Source organism: Phoxinus phoxinus, assembly GCF_949152265.1.
Source record: "Phoxinus phoxinus genome assembly, chromosome: 21".
In the NCBI taxonomy this organism is placed as follows: Eukaryota; Metazoa; Chordata; class Actinopteri; order Cypriniformes; family Leuciscidae; genus Phoxinus; species Phoxinus phoxinus.
In genome coordinates this window covers 2,345,840-2,371,818 of record NC_136896.1, presented here as the reverse complement: position 1 = coordinate 2,371,818, position 25,979 = coordinate 2,345,840, and the positions used below count along the sequence as shown (strand labels likewise).

Genomic DNA, 25,979 nt, shown 5'->3' with positions numbered 1-25,979 from the left:
CTGCCATTCCGGACCGTTCCTTTGCAGCTGGGATCATTGAGGTGTAAGACATCAGCTGGAAAACCAGCCTCAAAGAGCTGACAGCGAGACACAGACATGGAGCCAGAGCTGCTTTCACAGGTTTCTGAGACATCTGAGAGAGAAAATAGCCAAAAGATGGTCAGAATTATTATTAATAATAACTAATTAATTGCAGAACTTTTTTTTTTTTTTGTAGAATGACTTTTACCAAAAGAGTCTGGACTGGTCTGGTTTTAGTAACACAAACATCCATAGACGCCGTTTTTCTCTCCACACCATTCATCCTCAGTGCAGTTGAGTTGGGCACAGGGGTCTAAATGAGGAAAATACAGAATGTACAAAACAAAAGAAAAAAACAGGGGCCATCAACTAAACATTCTGTATTATGTACAAATATGGCCTGTAAACACTCTTGACGTTGGTTTATTCCTTACAAATATCAATGAAAGAGTCAAAGAACGCCAATTCGTGTTTATAACTGAACAGAAAACATGTATGCTAATATGATTTTGCAGGTCTGATTCTTACTCATCTTTATTAAATTAATTCATTAATTCATTTACTACACTCTTGTGCAAGTGTGATGAACTGGGTAGAAAAATTAAGAATTACTTTGTGTAATGAAAATACATGTCAAAAAATTATACACTACTTGTCAAAAGTATGTTTTTACATGTAATATTTTCATGATTTGTTATCACAACTTTTTATCTTTTGTCAAATCAACTTCGATAACTAATGTGTGAAGATAACATACTATTTGAGTTTGTTTATTAAACCATTCTTCATTGTATTAACTCAAAATTTTGAATTACAACAAACTCAATTTTAAGGCAACACAGTAACTTGCTTTTTTAAGTTAAACCAACATATTTTTTTTACAGTGTATAGGGACGTCCCGCGTGATATGCCACAGCCATCTTGACGGAATAGAAAATGCTAAACCGCCTGTAGCTGCCAGCAGAGACTGTTGCATAATTTAAGTTCCATAAAAGAATAGTTTTAATTTAATAAGTAACCACGTTTAAATACATCATAATATATTTATATTTATCTGCATTTCTTTTACTTTGAAATATGTGTACACGCTGACTTGTTTATGTAGGCTTATATAGCGGAACTATTGTTCTGAGGTTTGGTTGGTTCAGACGTTTATTGATGTTACACCAGCATCGGAGCATGTAGCCTGCCGAGCTAACTGCGGCTCGTAAAGTTTTTGGTATTGGTAATATCATTACATTTGTAAGTTCACCGAGAGACAAACGGAAGAGAAGTTGCTTTTGTTACCTGTTTTACACTCCCTGGAGTTAACGCGGCAAATGAGGTATGCATAGTTCTTTTAATGTGTGATTATCAATGTAAAGCATAACTGTGTGACAGTTTATTAACGGTCAATCTAACGTTGAGTTTATTTATTAATGTGCTATTCTCTGTGAGAATATTCTTATTTCTGTAACTTATGTGAGTTTTTTTTTTTTTTTTAGTTCTCATGGCATGTTTGATGGCATCGAGGATGTTTGACTAATAAATGCCCGTAAACAAGAACGCCTTGTGTCTGTTGACTGGAGGGAGCAACACCGCCGGTGATACTACAGCTCGTCGCGAAATATTCCTATCATGCCCGAGCGATGCTGTGCAGTTGGATGCGATCAGATAAGTGATCATACAAAAGGAATATCTTTGTACCGTATCCCAAAAGAAATAAAACTGAGAAAGTGGTCGGTGGCAATAAACAGGTGATTTTGTTTTGTGTTTACCCCTGTAACGTTAAACTCAGTTTAAAGATTATTACAGGTAACGTCACTATAATTTGGTGATAAAAATACATTGACCAACTTTTGCGGTGATGATTGAAAAATCCTTCCCCGCTGGCGTCCAAATAAAAGAGTTGCTGACCCATCCGGACTCGTGATACCGATAGCCTGCTAACGTTAAGCTTCTGTATGCTTTTAATGAAGCTCCGGTGAAGCGTGATGGGAAGTGAATAAGGTAGCTGTAAATGTCACCGAACTCAATGTCAGGAAGTTTTTCTACACATTTAATGCCTGTAAAAAGAACTTGTGGTGCTTCATATGGATCTATGATTCCTAATTCCTTTATCTTCCTTTGTATCTTTTTGTGATGCTAATAAGTGCGATGACATGACGTGAGTTAGCTGACGGCCGCTGCGCTAATAATAGTGGTGGGGGGGAAAATTGATTGTTCAATATTGAGATATTTTGCGCACGCAATTATATCAATACTGTACTGCAAAGTATTGCAATATTTAGGCTAATTATAAAATAATTATATTATTAGTATAATAATAATAATATATATTACACACCCCTATTAATAGATCCATTGCCACTGAGTAGCTGAAGGATGTATTCTGTCAAAATGGCTGACACGCGGCTAGGGGTCAAGTGACTGGGAGATCCCTATAGGTAGAATTTTTTTTTTTTGCATAAAAGACTACTTCCAAAAAGCATTTAAAAAGAAATCCAACTAATATTTTATTTTGTACAGTAGTGTACACAAGGACTCTCTTAGCATATTATATAGGATATAGGATATATTATACAATGCTATTTTTGTCACTCGAGTCACTGTATGAACAACCCGTTATGAGAGAAGCACATAAAAACGCAGCTGATCCATTGCATGTTCATTATACAGAGTATGAATTGTTACCTTCTCAAAGACAATACAGATTTCCTATGCGTAGGTATAACCGTTTTAAGAAGTATTTTATTCCTTTTTCAATTAAAATGTTAAGTGATGAATGAGTTTTTTTTTAAGGGTGTGTATATTAATTATTTTTATTTTTTCTCTATGTATTCTAGAATTTTCTGTTTATGTTTCCAATGATTTTGTCAATGTAAACACCTTGAGTCCAACACAAATTTCCCCTTTAGGGACAATAAAGTGCATTTCATTTCATTAGGGAAACAGTACAGTACTTTACCAGTGGATGATGTCTCATTAAGGCCTCTGACATCTGATATGAGAAAGATTTGTTATTGTCACCCATTTCCAAAAATAATTGCAAAAAGCTAATGAACAAAGCCTACACGGCTGAATCTATTTACCTGCACAGTAAGCTCCGCAAAATATTGGCTTGACAAACTCATAAACATAGTAATCTCCTGGACAGGCTTTGACTCTTATAGGGTGGGATGTGAAGTTACAGCAGCCACTCCATGTGGAGACACAGACCTGACGGGTGACCACTCCATCTTCCAGCTGTGGGTGAGGGCCGTTGAGCCACAGTGGGTCATAAGTCCCACACATGCCTTGATTTACACATGATTCTGGCATCTGAGTATTTTCACCATTGAAGAACATCCTGTACCAGCCATTCCAGTCCACATTATAATCACACATGCCATAGTAGTAATAGTTACTATAGTAAGGGTTGTCAGTGGCTCTCCAAGGCTGATCCAGACTGGTATAGTTGAGGCAGGGGTCGACAGTTAGGGTGCTAAAAGATACTATTACAACGAAGTAAAATTCAGAATTAATGAATTTATGATGCATTAATAATTAAAAGGTCTGCCATATGAAAGCCAACAACAGAATTCATAATCAGGTCAAATATAAAGATAAATGAATGTACCTGCACAATATACAGGAGCTGGGATTGAAAGAGTTGGTCTGGTAAATTTGTAGACATAATAATTTCCAGGACAAGCTTTGACTTGGATTGGGTCGGATCTGTAGCGATAGCACTGATCATAACGGGAGCCATAAACTTCACGATTAACAACTCCATCTTCTAGCCGAGGATGAGAGCCATCAAGCCACAGAGAACTATAACCTCCACATGACATGTAAGACACACACCACTCAGGCATCTGAGCACTCAAGTCATTCATGAAGAGTCGATACCAGCCGTCCCATTCTACACGAGTGTCATCATGTCCAGATATGATTCCATACATAGACCAGTAATTGAGTGTGCTTCTCCAGTAGTTGTCAAGTATGTTGTAGTTATTACACGGGTCATAATCTGTTAGTGAGAGATGATGAGACCAAAACAAACAAGTTATATCTCAATAAGGAACTTCATAAATGTAAATCTGAACTGGTCAAACAACTTACTCAAGGTGATGCTGAATCCAGTAAATATATCTGGACTCACAGTGGAAACCACCTGTGAAACAGTGCTGACATCTAAAAAGAAGGAAATTCAAGACATGACTGAAATCATTTTAAAAGGTTAGAAAGACTTAAAAAGGGAAAATAACATGTTACCTGTACAGTATCCTGAGCACCACCATTCTTGATTCACGAGCTCATAGACATAGTAATTGCCTGGACACGCTTTCACTCTGATGGGTCTTGACTTGTAATCACAGCAGCCTCCCAAATAATAATTACCACAGACCTCCCTGATCACCACTCCATCCTCTATCTGAGGGTGAGGACCATTGAGCCACAGACTGATGTATGCGTTACAGCTGTATGAACGAACACAGGTTCATTCCATAGTAGAAAAGTCGGTACCAGCCATTCCAGGAGAAAGAGTTGTCACAAATATAATCTCCACTTTCATTGTTGGCTCTCCAGGGACGATCCAGAGACTCATAGTTGTAGCAGGGATCACTGCTGATGCTTTGGAAAGCAACTGTCATGGACAAAAGAGAAATATTGAGTTAAGCATTCAAATACCTTTTGTGTAAGTGAAAAATACAATGTCTACAGTTGAAATGTGTATTTTTTCAAACACTTTCTTCTATCCTATTTAAAAGTTAAAATCAGACATTTGTATAGGTTGAGATCCCCAAAGAGTGCAAACATTTCTTTAGTTTAGATAATTTATCTTTTTGTTTTAGAAGTACAACACAACTACTGTTTCCATGTAACAGGGATCAGTCTATTTTGTCTGAACAATGAGAGTATAAGGATGGTTTAGGGAACATTTTTTTACCAAATCTGCTCGGAATAGAAATTACCAAATTGACCATTAAGTTTTGTTTTGTTACGTATAGTAGTCAATATTTGAAGTGGATCAAAACCTTTCATCAAAGTTCTACATTAATTTTGAACAATGCCTGTTCTTGTCTTAGGACAACTTTGATTAACTTTTTTGATCCACCTTAAATGTTGACTACTGCAATTTAAAGACATTTGTAGGTAGACATTTGCTTTAACATAATATAAACAGCAAGATTGTAATCTACAAAAATGTATTTTTGTAAAAAAGAGCCCAGAACTGCACCTGCACAGTATGTTGGTCTGGGGATTGATATGGTGGGTTTAACCAATTCATAGACGTAATAATCTCCTGGACAAGCTTTAACTTGGACAGAAGTGGATTTGTGATCGCCACACTGAGAGGAATACCAAAAATAAGATCCCAGGACTTCACGGGTCACCACTCCATCCTCAAGTGTTGGATGAGAATCGTTGAGATAGAGTCCAGATTGACCGCCACATCCCATATAACTCACACACCACTCAGACACCTGGGCACTTTCTCCATTCAAGAACAGCCGATACCAGCCACTCCATTCAACAAGGCTGTCATTATATCCAGAGTCCTGATATGAGCTTTGCCGTATATCTCTCCAGGATTCATTAAGAGCGTTATAATCATAGCATGGATCAAAGATGGAAGTTGTAGGTTCTGAATGAAGAGAATGAAAGACAATAGAAAAATCACAACCAACTAGCACTCTAGCTCACTCAGGATCACTGGCATCAGAGAACAATACAACAGGAGACACAGGACATACAGATACATGAATATTATGCATATAAATAACTATATGGATGATAGGATGGGTAAACAGAGGATGGATCTGACAGACTGACATCATCTATAAATCTCTATACATTGACATTCCGTAAAATTAATCAACATAAGTAACAAATTATGTTACATTGTTACTTCTCAAGGAAGGTCACTTCATCTGACTCCCAATCTTGACCCCAAAAATTAAATTTTCAGTGCAGGCGGAGAAAAAGTATATTTTATCCAGTCTGTTGAAAAACTTGCATCCCATAATCTGGTAGTTGTTATATTTCTGGGATGAAAGTTAGGGATTATAATTCATGATGAAGTAAACCATTAACCTGAAGAGTGATTGTTTTACCTGTTGTTTGTCCATTGATTAGTTCACCTGTTAAAAACAAATTCCCAGGATATTGAGTTAATATTATGGCATCTAGTCAGCTGTTATTTAAATCCGTCATTCTGAGAGAGTTATGTGATCACTTTTGAATTTACACTCACCATTAATCAGCAGTGACACACACAGTGAGATCAGAAAACTCATTGTGATGAACTGACCTGTAAAATCAAAACTTGTTTCTGAATAGTCAATTGCGGCATTCTGTAATGAAAACCGTTCTGTATAATCTGCACTAAACTGTATAATTAAGTCCTATACTGGCATCCGATGTCCTGCACTGCTAACTTGATGTCTCTCGTATCACTTCTCGCTCACCAAAATACGTTTTTCATATCAATTTATTTAATTTTTTTAGACATGTAAATGTAATTATGTAAAATAAACATGTAATTATCACAAAACTAGACCTATGAGAGGGATCTTTTTCACATTGGGGTAATCAAACTGACTGAATATTATACCTTAAGCATGGAGAATGAAGTCAGCAACATCACTTTTGTTATACATTTTGACTTACAAAATGTCAAATGTTATACTGTCCGTCTTGATCTCAAGACTGACAGTATAACATGGGATCTTAATTTGTTGTTTTTACTTGATCATATTAAGTTATGCATTGTTATGTAAAATACACCTTCACTACAACTAACTAAATACACCTTCACTACAACTTATTTCATAAGTCAACAACATATAATTAAAATAGAAGATTCATGGATATAATAAATAATCAGATCCATCTAAAGCAAATGACTGAAAGAGTGATCAGAATACACTGGGATAAAATGGAGAGACATACTGTTACCTGAGGAAAAATGCGAAGCAAACTCAGCAGCTGAACATAGTGATGCTGAACTGCCTTATTTATAACTGTGGGTGGACCTTTACTGGAACCAAGAGCAATCTCTAAACAATCACTTAAACCAGTTTTTCCATTTCTTTTTAAGGTGTGTGAGTGCAACTATGGTTAGCGTGCCATTTAATCGGTTTACTTCATTGTGCAGCTCTGTCGGGTACTGGTTGCTCTCATATTAAAATGCAATGAAAACAATAGGTAATGTATATGTCAGCATAAAATCAGACCATGTTCCTGAGATTCCCAGCAATATATATATATAAACAAAATCCTACTTAAAGGTAGGGTAGGTCAGAATTGTCTAAAAAAAACTTTTATTCAAATATGTTTAAACTTTCTTTATATACCAATACATAATTAAAATGCAAGTACTCTGAAATGGAGAGTATAAAAAACTGAGTGACTCTAGTGTATTTAATCTTCAATAAACACAGCTCATTAAATCCATTCACTCCCACCTAAAAACGGGTGCGCGACTGCGCGCATGTGGGCAGAGCCAGTAATAGCGGCGGTAGTCATGGCGACGGAGAGTGACAGTCGCGCAAGCCAATCACTTGTTTCGTCCCGGTAGGAATTAATGAGCGGTGTTTTTTGAAGATTAAATACACTATAGTCACTCAATTTTTATACTCTCTTTTTCAAAGTACTTACATTTTAATTATGTATTGGTATATAAAGACAGTTTAAGCCAATTTGAAAAAAAGTTCTTTAGACAATTCTTACCTACACAACCTTTAAGTGCAATTAATTACCAATAAAGTTTGTCTAAATATCTTATTTGTCTAATGTGTCCTATGTTGTTTGAATTTTATTGTAGTCATACTGACATGTTCTTAACTACCTTAATCAATTTTCATATCCGTCATGCATATAATTATGTCTTGTCAGCCATTTTCACATCACATCAAAAATATGTCAATGCATTATAACAAAATAGATGTATAGTATTACGAACATGCAAGATAACAAAATAAGTCTTGATATCTTATGCACTTCTTTATGCCAAAACTTAGATATTTTAACTGATAAACAAGTTTAAACAGAAAATGCATTTTTGCAGTGTAGAAGAAACATTTGTGTAGATGTGGATAGGAGGCTTGTTGTGAGCAACGGTTCCTAAGAGCAGCAGAGATGTCACTGGTGAATCAACCAGATTACAATTCAGTCATGTTCAGTGTACAATATTAAAATACATACCTCTCCATTTTAAATCCAGACATGAGGATGTCAGTAAAGACTTAAATGGCAGTGCAACTTCATCTGTGGGTAGAAGATAAATAAAGCTATTAACATGACAAAAGGTATATAGATACTATTTAAGAATGTAAGAATTTATGTTTGCAGTGTTCTAATTACCTCTTCTTTATGCCAGTCAGAAAAAAGGTTGTCCTTGGTTCAAAGTTGGTTTTGTATTCATTTCATTGACTACACTGGACATTGAAAGTCAAGTAAAGCATTTTGCATTGTGGGATACAATATTCAATGCAAGTTAATGTAGTTTCAAAACTGTAGTTATCAAGATATTCCATCTATACATAAAAAAAACAAAAAAACATACTTTGCCCATGCAGTATTTATTGTGCATATTGAAGAAATAGTAAGAGTAGTATAATTGTCCAAACATAGCCCAGGACTTTAAATGCTGCCTTATAAACATAATAAAATTAGCACTTACCTTTGCAGAGGACATGAAAGCAAGATGACGGATTCAGTGTCTCTCTCTTAATACGCTGACTGCTTTTGTTTGGTTCATTTTCCCTTATTTAGTGATGGTTGTAACAAGTTACAGTAATCAGATGTTTTTTCTTGTAATGAAGCAAAGTAAAATATTTCAATTTGTTCCCAGTATTGTTACAAGCTATGTTGTCAACACCTAATCCTTTTTGGACCCCACTATGAAAATAGTTTTAAAATGAAAGCAACAAACCTATGTTCAAATGCTCATTAAAGTTCAACAATTCCACTTTTAAAATAAATAAAAATAGGTGCACGGAGTTATGTAATATTTTTCAAAATGTATAAATCAATTTGAGAGGCGGGGCAAAACCTAACGCTTTTTGACTTTCTCCGTTTTTGTAAACCTACTTTGGGTTCAGAATATTATTATTTTTTCCCACATTCATTTCACATGTCTAATACAATTATGTGGTTTTGTTTCATTAATACAGTGTATACTTTTTTTCTTGATATACCCTGAAAGAATGGGAGTGAAATGTGACAACATACCCCTTGTAACATGTGAGGGGTACATTGTAACATGACAGCATAAAATGATATCTGATCTAATCAAAAAAATTGACACGACAAATTAAAATACTTTCAATTATTACGGTTTTCATATAACATAATCACATTTTTGAAAAATTTTAAATAAACACATTTTTGAGTTTGACAACAAACACACTGCAAATCACCAACGGCTCTGCAAAGCATAGTTAAAAACATAATTAATCAATTCTGCACATTGACTTCGTTGAGCAAATAATGGTGCAGTAATTAAACAATGTCCACAAATACAACAGGTGGCCTTTCATGCTAAACACCTTCCAGAAAAACATATACTTACACTGGGGAGAGATAATATATTCATTGTGTGTATATGATTGTATTTAAAGCACAACATGTCTAATGTCGGCTAGTGCAGGCTAAAGGAATCAACAACCTGTATCATTCTGAGCATACCTACCGTCCATTGCATTTAATGTTAGCTACGCCTCTAAAGTAACAACTTAATATGAATTCACACTATACTTAAGCCACACGACTTTTAAAGAGTAATCTTTGAGCAAATATGTACTTTACACACCCGGAAACTAACCATGCTCGCATCCTGGTCAGAAACAAACGAGTCCTACTATGGGTTAAACGTGCCTCATGTATATTCATGACATGGCGGCGAAAGTTACCTCAGATGATCAAACTGATTGGATAAGGGATGAAACGGGCGCCAGGCAGCTGGCGAATCACAGAATCCTACTTGGCGCTCAAATATGAATACATTATGTGATTGGATGCGCCAGCCAGATTAACGTCAACGTCAGCATTGCGTAATCAATATTCATGAGCTAAACCTTTGCTGTAGTAGGATTGGTAATTTGGCGTCGTGTTCACCTGCGCCACAGGTGCGCGGTGGACAGATCGGAGAGAGATGGGTAATTCAGACTCCAAACTGCACTTCAGAAAAGCGGTGATTCAACTTACTACCAAAACACAGGTCAGGTTTACTTTTTATTTGGCATTTGTGACTTTTATAAATGTTTGTGTAGAGGTCAAAATGTTCCAAAACGCTGTTAAAGTGTAACAGATGGAATACTGTCGCTTGATCTCTTTTTCTTATAATCTCATATTGTTAAACTTTATACACCCGTTTGGAAATTTAAGATTTATTTTCATTTTAAATGTTAGTTTTTAAAATCCTAATTCTATAATTTTATGTCAAATTATTCACAATATGCTCAGAAACGAAACGAGAGGGAATCAGAAAATGTATACAGATATGACAGCTGTGTGCAGTCATGCTGTTTGTGTTTTTATTACATTCAGTTCTGTTGTTCTCGTTTCTAAGTGACCATCACCTTTTTTACAGGTGATGGTCATTTAAGGTAAAGCTGAGCTGCTTTGTTTACATTTTCCCAGTTTAAGAAAACGCCTTGTTTGTAAAGGATTTAAAATAAGAATCTACATTGTCCTGTAACAAAGACTGGTGAGAAAAGTAGTATTATATTATATAAACAAATAAAAGATAATATATTTTGAATATTGAGTGAATTGAATGAAGAATTCAGGGCCATTAACATGCTTTGCATTTAATTAACTTTTTTATGATTTTAATGATAATTAAAGGGCAAGATGCACTTACTGTAATGGGAAAAAGGTATAAGGGAAGATGTCCACAGACAATGTCACTAAATCCCATCTCAAAAGTTTTATTGAATGGTTGTGCTTTTATTCATTTTAACTTATGAAAATTGCCCCGTGTGTGATTTATTTTTTATTTTTACAGCCCGTAGAGGCCTCTGATGATGTGTTCTGGGACCAATTCTGGACTGACGTCGACTTGACGGCGCAGGATATTTTTGCTCTAGTTCCTGCCGCTGAGATCCGTGCTGTGAGAGAGGAGTCTCCGTCCAATCTGGCAACCCTCTGTTTCAAGGTAAATTATGGCTGCGTTCGAAATTGCATACTCTCTTGAGTAGGTACTTATTTTTAACAACCACTAAAAAAAAGAATGTTCTATATAGTATGCATGTGTGTAGTATGAATGTAATGCGGACGTACTACATTCGCCATGCTGAGATTATCATGTGACCTACCAGCATTAGTTCCCTGCCATTCACAAATCCTCTCCCGTGGCCTCATGGGATATTAAAGAGTCTATCGTATGCACAATCTCGCCGAATGTAGTAGGTCATCCGTGTACTTTTAGCCTCCTTTCTTATGAGTTCTGTGAATTTGGACATACTACTCTACTTTAGTCGCATACTGTTCTTCTCCACTTTTTGCATTCGGGTCCATTTTGACCCAGGTATCAACTGAGGCTTAACACATAATGTTATGCATGACTCTTGTGGGTTTTTTCATATCTCACACTTTGTGGATTTTGTTGATAAACATGACTATGCATGCATATTAATGAACCACTGTAGCATGAAAAATTGTGTTTCTTATTCATCTAAAAGTTAAAGTTTATGCAAGTAAAATAAATATATTCCTGAATTATATTAATGATGGTTTCTTAATATGTAGGTTTCTCAAATTTGGACTATTTTTGAGCGGTCATGAGGTAAAATTTAAATGAATAAATAATCAACTAATTAGTACTTAACTGTGTGTGTGTGTGTGTGTGTGTGTGTGTGTGTGTGTGTGTGTGTGTGTGTGTGTGTGTGTGTGTGTGTGTGTGTGTGTGTGTGTGTGTGTGTGTGTGTGTGTGTGTGTGTGTGTGTGTGTGTGTGTGTGTGTGTGTGTGTGTGTGTGTGTGTGTGTGTGTGTGTGTCTGTGTGTGTGTGTGTGTGTGTGTGTGTGTGTGTGTGTTGCAGGCAGTGGAAAGGCTGGTGTTGAACGCAGACTCGGGCTGTGTGTGTGAGAGAGACAGACAGACCGTACTGAGCTGCACTCGTCTGTTGACTCGGATTCTGCCGTACATCTTTGAGGATCCAGACTGGCGTGGTTTCTTCTGGTCCACCGTGCCAAAAGTGGGCAAGTCTGTTGTGAGTATTTCACTCAGGGATTTCTCATCATTGCTTTTAGTGTGATTAAAGTTCTCCAAATGGTTGATTATGCAGTGCATAAGTATTCACACCCTCCCAGAGCGTGCAAGCAGGTTTTAAGAAGCAGTACTAAAAGTGTGTGTGTTCTCCAGTGTATTTTAACGGTCTCCTGTTACCAGCCTGAACACTGCTCTGATTGTGTGCGTCTCACAGAATGACGGCATATTAAATATCCTGTGATTAAAGAGATGAAGGGAGCAGAATGAGTGTATTGATGATGTGACTGTGTGTATGAAACTCTTCAGAAAGCTAATAGCTCCTGGTCAGACACGCTCGTTTCCAAGTACTGTTTGGAAAAAAACGTTTGTGATTAAATTCCTGCGTTTGTGATTAAAAGCGTGAGTTGTAGACTGACAGATTGTGTTGCGCAGGATGAAGGCGATGACGAGTCCAGCCGGCCGTTGGCGGAGTCTCTCCTCACCGCTGTTTCCGATCTGCTCTTCTGTCCAGACTTCACTGTCGAGAGCCACTGCAGGACCACTGCGGTATATCTCCATCCATCATTACTTATTCTGGCCAAGAGCCTCTTGCTAAGACAGAAAGAGACACTCCGAATGATGTAGAAGTGACCAGCAACAGTTTTTGTTTTAATAATGATACTGTAAGCCGCCATTCAACAAAATGGTTACCGGTACTCTTTTAAAATAATAATGGCACGGCAGTCTCTTGCACTAACACTAAAGAAATCTGCAGAAAATGTGTTGACATTTAAAAAAAATTATGCATTTGGCAAATTTGCTTTTATCCAAAGCAACTTGCACTGCATTTAGTGTAAAGATTTGATCAGTATGTTTGTTTTCTGCGTTATTCACAAACACTTTTTCGCATTAAATATTAACATGAAGTACCCTTGAGATTTTAAGTTAGTAGGTCAATAATTTGACCATACATTTGCATGTTAACGGTTCTCTAATGTCACATGATTTGCAAATTAAAAAATTCAATATTTAGTACTTGTTTTTACAAAATTTTAGTAATATTTACTATTTTAGTATTTTTACTATTTTTGTTTTTTTATTATTATATATACATATGAATAGATTTTAAATATCTCTTAATGACAGACAACAATAGCTCTGCTTTTTGATGTGTAGTTTACTGGAAGATCAATTACATCAATGGTATTGGACTTTGTCAAACCCAAAAATTAGATTTCCTCAGAAGTGCTCATTGTTTCAGAGTAAATCCTACACCTATTTGTTTCAATGTATAATCTCGCAGTCTCTCTCTCTCTATAATATATATGTTTATAAATAGTGTGTGCGTGCGTGCATGCGTGCGTGCGTGCGTGCGTGCGTGCGTGCGTGTGTGTGTGTGTGTGTAGGATGGTGCTCCTGATATCCAGTCTATAGACAGCTGTGAGTTCATCTGGGAAGCTGGCGTTGGCTTCGCTCAGACTCCGCCTCTCAATCACACTTATGATTCCAACAGGTCAGAGATCTGACCACTTCATACTGCACACCAAGTCTGTAAAATTACAGTAAAAACAATAATATTATGAACTATTATTTCAATTTGAAACTGTAATTTATTCCTGTGATCAAAGCTGAATTTTCAGCATCATTACTCCAGTCTTCAGTGTCACATGATCCTTCAGAAATCAGTATAATATGATGATTTGCTGCTTATTATCAATGCTGAAAACATTTGTGCTGGTTTATATTTTTGTGGAAACAGTGATGCATTTTTTTCTTTCTTTGATGAATAGAACGTTCAAAAGAACAAAATCTTTTTTAATATTATAAATCTTAACTGTCATTAATGATCAATTAAATGCATCCTTGCTAAATAAATTCTCTCTCTCTCTTTCTCTCTCTCTCTCTCTCTCCCAGGGCAGAGTTGTTGAAGCTTTTATTGACATGTTTCTCAGAAGAAATGTATCAGTCTCCATCTGACACGCACGCGCTCAACCCATGGGTCTCGTTCTTTTGCTCTAGAGAAAACCGGTAACCACATGCGCGCTCCTTTATTCTCATTGGTTGTGCTACATCACAATTAAAGCGTGCTCTCTCTGTCTCAGACATGCCCTGCCGCTCTTCACCTCTCTTCTTAACGTGGTGTGTGCGTATGATCCTGTCGGGTACGGTATCCCGTACAATCACCTGATGTTCTCTGACCAGCGGGGGGCGCTAGCTGAGCTGGCCCTGCAGACTCTGATCGTCTCACTGGAGCAAGAGCCTGTCGACGGCACTAACGCGAACGCCAGCCTGAACCCGAGCACTGACACCGGCTCTGCCGATTACAACAAGAACACAACGACTGAAGGATGCAAGGTAACGACACACATGTGTACTATGGCTGTGTTCAGAACAGTGTGATGTATGAAATATCCATGTTTGTTGTGGATAGTATGTGAATTTTCTGTATGTGTGGATAATGACCTACTACATTAGTACCATTAGGCCTCTAACGATCATGAATTTTGTCATGATGAGTAATTGTCATACAAATAATTGCAATTAATAAAAAAAATTTTTTTAAGTTTTGTTCATGTCCCTTACAGTTGAAGCCGCATACATTTCCTTTTTTTTTTACTTTTAAATGTGATAATAATAAAAAATTATAATAAAATAGGCACTTTAATGCTCTGAAAATTCATATTTTTAGAATTAATTATAATATCCTACATTATAATATAAAATGCAGTCTGATTATTAAATAAACCCACAAACCTTAATTTCGTATGAAGGAAGACTTCTGACTATCTTTATGTATTTTAGAACCGTGATTTATTTGTTTATTCTTTGGAAAAATGTGATTTAGACTGCACAATTATTGCAGTTATCTCAAATTATTGTGATTAGATCGTATCGAATAACCACAATCAAATGAGTAATCAATAATTGCGACAGGGCTACATGCCATGTCAAATCACATTTATTTATATAGCGTTTTTCACAATGCACATTTTCAAAGCAGCTTTACTGAACATCATTGTGTTCAGTAACACTGAACATCATGATGTTTGTGATATCTTAATATCTTCATGCCTTAGTTGCATTTTAATAAGAATTGGGTGATAATAGTTACTTTTTGGGATGATATAAGATTGGATATAAAGTACACAGTACATCACTTTATATGAGTATTTTGTATGTATGCGGATACATTTGGATTGAATTGATCCAACTTTACTGCAATAATGATCTGCAATAAATACAATATAATCACACAATGCTAAGTAATGTCAACTTTGATGACTTCCCTGAAGTTAAGATAAAAATAAGTGAAATGCAATGCAAAATAACTATTTATTTGTTAGATGATAACTGAATGCCACTCGATGAGCTAAACATGCAGTGATACTGCAATGAAACATGCGGTAAACCGTAAGCACAAGCTTAAAATAGTGGCTTTTTTTTATTCAGTGCTGAATAGAACAATTATTGTTGGCATGGAAGTGGGAACTTAAGACTGTATAATTTTCTGTACATTTGAGCCCGAAACAAGGCATGTCTGTGATTCCCAAGAATGCTGTCCAAGCGGGTTCTGAAAGAGAGCATGTGTCTGGTATTATGATAGTTGAGTATCTCAAACGCTCTGCTTGAGGATCAGATTTAACTTAATGACATGTTTCAGGCTTCAAGAGGCGAAAACCTGTTTGTAAACTACCTGTCTCGAATCCATAGAGAAGAGGTGAGACGCACGTGAACACTTCACAACCCCATCCTACCTTACAAATGATCAGTGTTCTCACACATTACCAGTGTAATAATGATAATAATGCTTCATTGTAAGAATAATACTAGATTTATAAATGCATATCTTTTTTTTGCCTGTAGGATTTTCATTTAATCTTGCGAGGAATCAGCCGGCTGCTCAATAACCCCCTGATGCAGACGTACCTGCCCCACTCCTGCAAGAAGATCCAGTTTGATCAGGAGCTGCTGGTGCTTTTCTGGAAACTCTGTGACCTCAACAAGGTGCCGTTATTTTATTATTATTTTTTTATTTTATTTTTTTATTTTTATTTTTTTATATTTATTTAATTCAAATAATATAAAAAAAAATGAAATAAAAAATGTTTTTATTCAAAATAAAACAAAGTAAAATACATTATTTAAAATAAAAATAAAATATGAAATAAAATACATTTCAATTTATTTAACTCTTATGTAATTGGTATAAAAATGCAAGACTACTGACACGGCTTTGCTCTGTTCTTCAGATGTTTTTTCTTTACAAGTTCTTTTACATTTAATTGTGTTTTAAATGCAGTTTCTGGAAGCACAGAGCTGAAGAAGTATTTATATACCTGTACAGTTCAGACCGTGGCGTTTCTTCATCTCTGTGTTTCAGAAGTTCCTGTTCTACGTGTTGAAGAGCAGTGACGTGCTGGATATTCTGGTGCCAATTCTGTTCTATCTGAACGACGCTCGTGCCAATCAGTGTGAGTATCTGACGCATCCGGTGTACACGCACAACATAAATTCACCCATATATTTTACCCTTCTACTGTACATTCAGAGACACTTTTTTTGTTAAATAATATGATGGTTTGAATTGGTATGAGTACTTTCTTTAAAAAAAAAATCATATTTCTGATCTAATAAAATGTATTGGTTACACTTTATTTCGATAGTCAACTTTAGACATTCTACTAACTATAAGTAACTTTTCAACTACATGTCAACTAACTCTCATTAGAGTATTAGTAGACTGTAGTAGACTGTAGTAGACTGTTAGGTTAGGGTTCTGGTTAGGAGAATAAGTTGACTTGTAGTTGCCAAGTTACTTATAGTCAGTAGAATATCTGTTGGGGGACCATCAAAATAAAGTGTTAGCAGATATTAAGTAGATAGTCTACTAATCCTCTAATGACAGTTAGTTGACATGTAGCTGCAAAGTTACTTTTAGTTAGTAGAATGTCTAAATGGACTATCGAAATAAAGTGTTACCAATGTATTGCCCATTTTAAGAGGTGCATTATTTTATAAAGTGTGCATGTGTAAAATCTATGCGTGTGTGTGAGTGTTCATATGCATGTGTGTGTGAGTGTTCATATGCATGTGTGTGTGAGTGTTCATATGCATGTGTGTGTGAGTGTTCATATGCATGTATGTGTGAGTGTTCATATGCATGTGTGTGTGAGTGTTCATATGCATGTGTGTGTGAGTGTTCATATGCATGTGTGTGTGAGTGTTCATATGCATGTGTGTGTGAGTGTTCATATGCATGTGTGTGTGTGAGTGTTCATATGCATGTGTGTGTGAGTGTTCATATGCATGTGTGTGTGAGTGTGAGTGTTCATATGCGTGTGTGTGTGTGAGTGTTCATATGCATGTGTGTGTGAGTGTTCATATGCATGTGTGTGTGAGTGTTCATATGCATGTGTGTGTGAGTGTTCATATGCGTGTGTGTGTGTGAGTGTTCATATGCATGTGTGTGTGAGTGTTCATATGCATGTGTGTGTGAGTGTTCATATGCATGTGTGTGTGAGTGTTCATATGCATGTGTGTGTGAGTGTGAGTGTTCATATGCGCGTGTGTGTGTGTGAGTGTTCATATGCATGTGTGTGTGAGTGTTCATATGCATGTGTGTGTGAGTGTTCATATGCATGTGTGTGTGAGTGTTCATATGTGTGTGTGTGTGTGTGTGTGTGAGTGTTCATATGCATGTGTGTGTGAGTGTTCATATGCATGTGTGTGTGAGTGTTCATGTGTGTGTGTGTGTGAGTGTTCATATGCATGTGTGTGTGAGTGTTCATATGCATGTTTGTGTGAGTGTTCATATGCATGTGTGTGTGAGTGTTCATATGCATGTGTGTGTGAGTGTTCATATGCATGTGTGTGTGAGTGTTCATATGCATGTGTGTGTGAGTGTTCATATGCATGCGTGTGTGAGTGTTCATATGCATGCGTGTGTGAGTGTTCATATGCATGCGTGTGTGAGTGTTCATATGCATGCGTGTGTGAGTGTTCATGTGCGTGTGTGTGAGTGTTCATATGCATGTGTGTGTGAGTGTTCATATGCATGTGTGTGTGAGTGTTCATATGCATGTGTGTGTGAGTGTTCATATGCATGTGTGTGTGAGTGTTCATATGCATGTGTGTGTGAGTGTTCATATGCATGTGTGTGTGAGTGTTCATATGCATGTGTGTGTGAGTGTTCATATGCATGTGTGTGTGAGTGTTCATATGCATGTGTGTGTGAGTGTTCATATGCATGTGTGTGTGAGTGTTCATATGTGTGTGTGAGTGTTCATATGCATGTGTGTGTGAGTGTTCATGTGTGTGTGTGTGTGTGTGTGAGTGTTCATATGCATGTGTGTGTGTGTTCATATGCGTGTGAGTGTTCATATGCGTGTGTGAGTGTTCATATGTGTGTGTGAGTGTTCATATGCATGTGTTCGCAGCACGTGTCGGTCTGGTGCACATCGGCGTGTTCATCTTGTTGCTGTTGAGCGGAGAGAGGAACTTTGGGGTGCGTCTGAATAAGCCGTACTGTGTGCGAGTGCCGATGGATATTTCAGTGTTCGCTGGGACTCACGCCGATCTGCTGATAGTGGTGAGATAACCGGATACATGCGTCTGCCTTTGCTGTTGAAGATGGTTTAAAAGCCACAAAGCAATTCAATAAAAGCATAATAACTGTCGGCCAAATGATTTGTGCACTTTTTTCACTATTTGTGTGTTATTCACAGATTTAACTTGTCCTCCCATGCATTTCAAATGCATTGCACATGCATTTTAAAACTTAGTGCATCATGATTATTTCTAAGAAGTGCATCATTGATTTAAGAACTGATTTGAATTGAAATATAGGTTTTCCATAAGATCATCACCAGTGGCCACCAGCGTTTGCAGCCGCTGTATGATTGTCTTCTCACTGTTATAGTGAATGGTAAGTGCATCTGCTCAGAGAAAAGCATATGTTTTGAGAGATTGTTTTCATTTCCTGATGGATCGCCTGTGTTGTTGTTCCAGTGTCTCCGTACCTGAAGAGTCTGTCTATGGTAGCGGCCAACAAACTACTCCACCTGCTGGAGGTTTTCTCCAACACCTGCTTCCTGTTCTTCTCACCTGCCAACCACCACCTGGTCTTCTTCTTGCTAGAAGTTTTTAACAACGTCATCCAGTACCAGTTCGATGGTGAGTGTTTTCAAGCGGCATCGCTGTTGTGAATACAGTCTGCACAGTTCTGCATTTAAATGACTAATAACATAAAAAAGTGGAAGGGACTAAAGTTTAATTATTGAATGCAAATCATTTTAGCATATAGCATGCTTTCTACAGCAAGCCTTGGTACACAATTTTTTCTTTGCAACCCTGATTTTGTTTTTATCCACCTTATTTTTAATGTTGAGCAGATGCATTTCTAACTTGAATGTGCAAGGCTTCCGGTGTCTCTTTTGCTTCTTCATACTGCAAACTGATATTTGTTATCATATTAGTTTAATTTATTATAGGGCTGCATAACAATTAATCGCAACTAATCGTTTGCAGAATAAAAGTTTTTGTTTACATCATATACAGTATGTGTGTGTACTGTGTATAATACTTATGTATATATAAATACACAAACATGCATGTATAATTTTAAGAAAAAAAAAAATTATACATTAAGTATTTATAATTATATATAATATAAAGTATATTTAAATATAAAAATGTATATAAACATGTAAATATTTTTTAAATATATACATGCATGTGTGTGTATTTATAAATACATAATTATTTTACACATATATGATGTAAACATCAACTTTTATTCTGCAAACAATTAGTTGCGATTAATCGTTATGCAGCCCTACTTTATAACATAATCATAAACACACTGGTTTGTAGCGCAAATAGTTTTACCATTTACTTCACTATTCTTCTAGATAGCACTAATAAACCTGAAACATCTCTTAAAGGATAATTCCGGTATTTAACACCTTGAGTCTATATAGTAGTTTGTTTTGGATGAACAAGAGTGATGGACAACATTTTTTTGACAATGGTTCCTCTCTCGAGTTTTTGACTATAAAAGAATTGGCCATGGACCCATTTAACATTGGAGTCAATGTGCATGTCCGAAAATGTCATTAAAACAGCCAATAATGTTCGTTTACAAAACTGTGCAACTCACCGAGTGATTAGTGATGTTAGGTGATGTTCCAGAAACAAAAAGTGTTGCGAAATACAGTTTCTGTCGTGTTTTATTCGTCATTTTGTAAAATCCCATTGAATTCTGTTGAAGGACTGAGTGCTCGAAAATGACGAATAAAACACGACAGAAACTGTATTTCGCAACACTTTTTGTTTCTGGAACATCAACTAACACCACTAACCACTCGGTGAGTTTAACAGTTTTGTAAATGAACATTATTGGCTGTTTTAATGACATTTTCGGACATGCCCATTGACTCCAATGTTAAATGGGTCCATGGCCAATTCTTTTATTGTCAAAAACTCGAGAGAGGAACCATTGTCAAAAAAATGTTGTCCACCACTCTTGTTCATCCAAAACAAACTACTATATAGACTCAAGGTGTTAAATACCGGAATTATCCTTTAAAGACAAAAGTGTCATTATTCAGCTCAAGTCAGTTCAATGTTGATTAAGTTCAGTTCAGAAACTAAATTTAATCGATTTTCAAAGTAAATCTTCCTTCCATGTTGCAAAATAGGTGGATAGAATGACATATTTAAGGAGAATGTGTTCAAAAACATGACGATTTTAATCTTCGTCACATGCATTTGTGTATTCATCTGTATAATCAGGGAACTTTAACCTGGTGTACGGCATCATCCGCAAGCGCAACCTCTTCCACCAGCTGGCTAACCTGCCTACAGACGTCAGCTCAATCCAGAAAGCTCTGCAGAGGAGAAGCAGGAGCAACAGCACCCATAATGCCGTCTTCATGGAGACCAGCAACCCCTACAGCGCCACCTGCAGTGAGAAACCATATAAAACCACACCGGTTCAAACGGGCACTCTGAACGCAAGCTTGAAGGCCATGCCACGTATGTAACACACTTTCTCTATACCTATACACACAGTTGCACCATTTACCCTCGGGGTGTCAAACCCCTGGACGGCCACAGTCCTATACAGCGTTTAGTCCCAACCCTGCTACAACACACATACTCCTGAAGGACTTGATCAGCTGGATCTGGTGTGTTTAAATAGGGTTGAAGCTAAACTCTGCTGGGAAGTGCAGTTTTACACCCCTGACTATTATGTTGTTGTTTCCATCCACATGTTTTTAAGAGAATTTAGGGATATTGCATAAAAATGTGATGGATGCAAACTGCTAAATGCACATCAAATCTTGCAGGTAACAAGACATGTATATACAGTAAACTATGATGGAAACACATTTACTGAATAAATTCCTTAATGCTCATCAAAACACTCATGTGATTGGCCCACCGGTTAGTCCAGTTATCCAATCTCATCTCACACCATCTTAAATTTTGTCATTATGAAATGCATGAGCAAAAGCCTGTCACAGTAATAAACTCTTATAATAAAAAATAAAAAAACATTTCAAATATAGGTATGATCATATTGTTATTACTAGCTGCTGTTCGGGTCATTCAATATTCATATTTATTCATATTCATATTTATTGAAAGGTGAAGAACCATCTTCCTTGTGGAACTCGAATGACCGTTAAACATATTAAAATGCATTGATTTCAAAAGTAAAGAGAAGTGATTTTTTTTTTTTTAGAGAGAGATGTTTAACTGATGTATTAAAAAATTTATCTAAATATATTTTCGAAATTGTCAATTTACACATTTTTGTGATTTTGTATGACTTTTTTTTGTTGTTAACTGAACATATCCTTACTGATGACATGGCATCAAAAAAAGAGTTGGTTCATTATGTTGCAGGCATCGATAAACTAACAGAAGCGTCCCAGGTTTCTGAGGACGGATCTACACTGTTACTGCAGAACACTGACTCTCCTCTCAGCCAATCAGATCGCAGCTCTGAGACGCCAGTCAGAGACGCTGAAGCGACCTCAGGTGAAGATGACAAGGTACAGCATTACTTCATGACCTCTGGCATTTAATATTTGTTTATTTGTTCTATTTATATCAATAAAATGTTCTTTTTTAATGGTTCAGAATTCGTTAAGTGAGGATTGTGATGTGAAAAGTCAGAAACGCGCGTCGTGTTCGTCAGACTGGACTCCTGCTCCGGACTGGGTGAGTCATGAAGCCTCAGGTGTAGACCAATGCTTGTGAGGACCTCGTGAGCACCACAATATTTGTGAACATTTTCAGAAAGTATAGCTATGCATATTCCTCTCCAAAACACTCACATCCAATGAGTTTATCAATCTGTTCATGCTTTCTGTCAGGTCCTCTCCTGGAAGAGTAAACTTCCTCTGCAGACTATAATGAGACTCCTGCAGGTGCTGGTGCCTCAGGTGGAGAAAATCTGCATAGACAGGTGAGATACACACACACACACACACGCACTCACACACACACACAAACACACACACACTCACTCACTCACACATACGCACTCTCACACTCTCACTCACTCACACACACACTCACTCACTCACTCACACACATACATGCACACACTCACACACACACATACACTCACTCACTCACACACACACACTCACACATACACACTCTCACTCACTCACACACACACACACACATACACACTCTCTCTCTCTCACACACACACACACACACACACACACTCACTCACACACATACATGCACACACACATACATGCACGCACTCACATACACTCACTCACACACATACATGCACGCACTCACATACACTCAGACTCACACACACAGACACTCATTGACTCACTCACGCACACACACACACACACACACGTTCTCACTCTCACACACTCTCTCTCTCACTCACACACATACATGCACACGCTCACACACATGCACACACACACACACACTTACTCACACACATACATGCATGCACTCACATACACTCAGACTCGCAAAAACTCACACACATGCGCGCACACACACACACTCACTCACTCACTCACTCACTCACTCACACATACACTCAGACTCGCACGCACACACACACACACACACACACACACACACACAGGCACACATACATGCACACACTCACACACAGGCACACATACATGCACACACTCTCACTCACTCACACACACACACATGCACACACACATCATGAAGTTCCAAAAATCATCATACAATATATAGAAATAGTGCAGAATCTGATGTATTGCTTCAATTTACATCATGACATTTTTAAAATTTCTCAGTCCTATAATCAGGTTTAAAGAACACATTTCAATGTGATCTCATAGTTTATAGTGCCATTGAACCAAAAACCCATTGATTCGGTACGATGGAAACAGAAGTGTTAAAATGCTGACTTGATTCTGGGTTTTGGCCTTCAAAAATGCATCCTCCCCGCAGCAGTCTTGACTGAGGGACTCTTGTTGTTCTCGTAGAGGTTTGACGGATGAGTCTGAGATCCTGAAGTTCCTGCAGCACGGGACTCTGGTGGGTCTGCTGCCGATCCCTCATCCCATCCTCATCCGCAAGTACCAGGCCAACGAGGGCACGGCTCTGTGGTTCCGCACGTACATGTGGGGCATCATCTACTTACGGTGAGTTCTGCTCACTGTCTCCCTCTACAGGACAAAGAAGGAATACAAACAGTCCATTTCATTTTACTATAATCTAGTATCATATATTTGTTAGTGCTGTGTAACGATTAATCACATCCAAAATAAAAGTTTGTGTTTACATAATATATGTGTGTGTACTGTGTATAATTATTTTTTGCATATATAAATACACACATGCATGTATATACTGTATGTTATATAATAATTATATTTATATATAATATAAATTATGTATAATTGTACGGGTTAAAATTTGGCATTTTATGCCAAAAATCATTAGGATATTAAGTAAAGATCATGTTCCATGTTCCAAAATATGTATGTGAGTGAATGCAGCACAATCGTGAACTATACAGGTGAAACTCAAACAATTTGAATATGGTGCAAAAGTTCATTTATTTCAGTAATTCAACTTAAAAGGTGAAACTAATATATTATATAGACTCATTACATGCAAAGTGAGATATTTCAAGCCTTTGTTTGTTATAATTTTGATGATCATGGCTTACAGTTTATGAAAACCCCAAATTCAAAATTAGAATATTGTGAAAAGGTTTTCATAAGCTATAAGCCATAATCATCTAAATTATAACAAATAAAGGCTTGAAATATCTCACTTTGCATGTAATGAGTCTATATAATATATTAGTTTCACCTTTTAAGTTGAATTACTGAAATAAATGAACTTTTGCACCATATTCTAATTATTCGAGTTTCACCTGTAAATGCACAACTTTAAAGGAGATTTTCTCAATGTTTCGATTTTTTTTTTTTGCTCCCTCAGATTCCAGATTTTCAAATAGTTGTATCTCGGCCAAATATTGTCCTATTATTTATTTAGCTTTCATATGATATATAAATCTCAATGTCAAAAAATTGACCCTTATGACTGGTTTTGTGGTCCAGGGTCACATATGCACATGCAAATATTTCTTATATTCATGCATGTGTGTGTGTATTTATATATACAAAATAATTAAACACAGTACACACACATATATTATGTAAACACAAACTTTTATTTTGGATGCGATTAATCGTTGCCCAGCACTAATTGTTGTTATGTTTTGAATGTATTCACATGTTGCTAACGTCTCATAAAATATAATAAAAGTTGCTTTTCTTCTTGTTTAGTAACGTGGATCCTCCCGTCTGGTACGACACTGATGTCAAGCTGTTCGAGATCCAGAGAATTTAATGACATCAAGATAACCGGTTGATTCAGCTTCTCCAAACTAAACACTAAAAGAATTGAACTTCACATTATCTCTCCAAAATATAATTCAATGCAGTCTAAGATTTCGTTTTCCTTGCCTTGTGTTTGTGTTGTACAGTATATACGAATGAACTGATGCTCAGTCCAACTCTTCTGTTATTTTTGACACGGTTTCATTTTCCGCTGTGAGTCGATACACACAACCCTCCGGTCTCTGACCTCGTGCACAGCGAGAGGAGTGTGTGTGTTTATACTGGGGGTTTATGTTATTTTTACTGTAATAGTGTTCTGTGTGTAAATGAACTCTGTATATAAACTGAAGCAAAAACTTAATGTTGGAAAACCTGAATGCTGCATATATAGAAATACTATAAAAACTTTCTTTAAGTCATTTGGTCCCGTTTATTGTTTGCAAATCGAATGTCAGAAACCTGTTCAAATTAGTATGGAACAGAATATTATATAATCTCTGAATATGCAATATTATATCACTGAATGATGCAGATGTAGGATGAGACTTTCATTAATCCAACAGAAATTGGTTGAACATTAAAAGGTTTCTCTATCTGACACGTGCTACATAATTTCAGAGGCAGCTAGAGCAAACTTAATACAGTCGCTTACAAGATTTTATAAAATGTCATATGTACATTGATCTTTTTGATTAAAATTTCAGAAAGAAGATTTCCAACTTTGCAAAGTGTCCTTTTGCTCTGGGTGTGCAGGTTATTTACTCATGTTTGATTTTATCTAAATTGGCATTCGTGTCAAATCATTGTATTATATATCGTGCATCAATATTGATTATTCTCCTAATGTGCATTTAGCAGAGTGTGATTTTCCTGAATGTGTCACCGCAGGTGTGACTTCTCGTCTCTCAGGTGTG

General features: G+C 36.7%; 1 protein-coding gene and 1 pseudogene across 3 annotated transcripts; one reads left to right on the top strand and one right to left on the bottom strand.

Annotated features, from left to right (window-relative positions):
- LOC306989712 lies at window positions 1–7,207 on the bottom strand (annotated as a pseudogene). The gene is made up of 10 exons (XR_013800725.1): window positions 6,242–7,207; window positions 6,102–6,128; window positions 5,225–5,632; window positions 4,258–4,630; window positions 4,105–4,176; window positions 3,620–4,012; window positions 3,093–3,494; window positions 2,969–3,001; window positions 230–334; window positions 1–133 (listed from the first exon to the last, which is right to left on the bottom strand). The product of XR_013800725.1 is annotated as an uncharacterized misc_RNA (transcript).
- Window positions 7,208–10,009: 2,802 nt separating this feature from the next.
- hid1b (HID1 domain containing b) lies at window positions 10,010–25,886 on the top strand. Of its 2 annotated transcripts, none has more exons than XR_013795699.1 (19): window positions 10,010–10,210; window positions 11,000–11,149; window positions 12,033–12,203; window positions 12,635–12,748; window positions 13,588–13,694; window positions 14,096–14,209; window positions 14,284–14,536; window positions 15,843–15,899; window positions 16,046–16,186; window positions 16,563–16,653; window positions 18,619–18,770; window positions 19,028–19,106; window positions 19,190–19,354; window positions 20,975–21,217; window positions 22,094–22,242; window positions 22,331–22,411; window positions 22,567–22,658; window positions 23,663–23,856; window positions 25,012–25,483. XR_013795699.1 is itself a non-coding variant. In XM_079595633.1 (19 exons), the coding sequence occupies exons 1-19, from the start codon at window positions 10,145–10,147 to the stop codon at window positions 25,073–25,075; spliced, it is 2,448 nt and encodes an 815-aa protein (XP_079451759.1). In that variant the 5' UTR covers window positions 10,010–10,144; the 3' UTR covers window positions 25,076–25,886. The 2 variants fall into 2 exon arrangements, 1 of the variants encoding a protein (XP_079451759.1); XM_079595633.1 differs by having other exon boundaries at window positions 23,698–23,856; window positions 25,012–25,886.
- The last annotated feature ends 93 nt before the right edge of the window (window positions 25,887–25,979 follow it).

Coding starts and splice junctions, on each gene's coding strand:
- hid1b (XM_079595633.1), top strand. CDS start 10,145: ATGGGTAATTCAGACTCCAAACTGCACTTCAGAAAAGCGGTGATTCAA. Junction 14,210..14,283: donor TTTTGCTCTAGAGAAAACCG/GTAACCACATGC, acceptor TCTCTGTCTCAG/ACATGCCCTGCCGCTCTTCA. Junction 16,187..16,562: donor AACTCTGTGACCTCAACAAG/GTGCCGTTATTT, acceptor TCTGTGTTTCAG/AAGTTCCTGTTCTACGTGTT.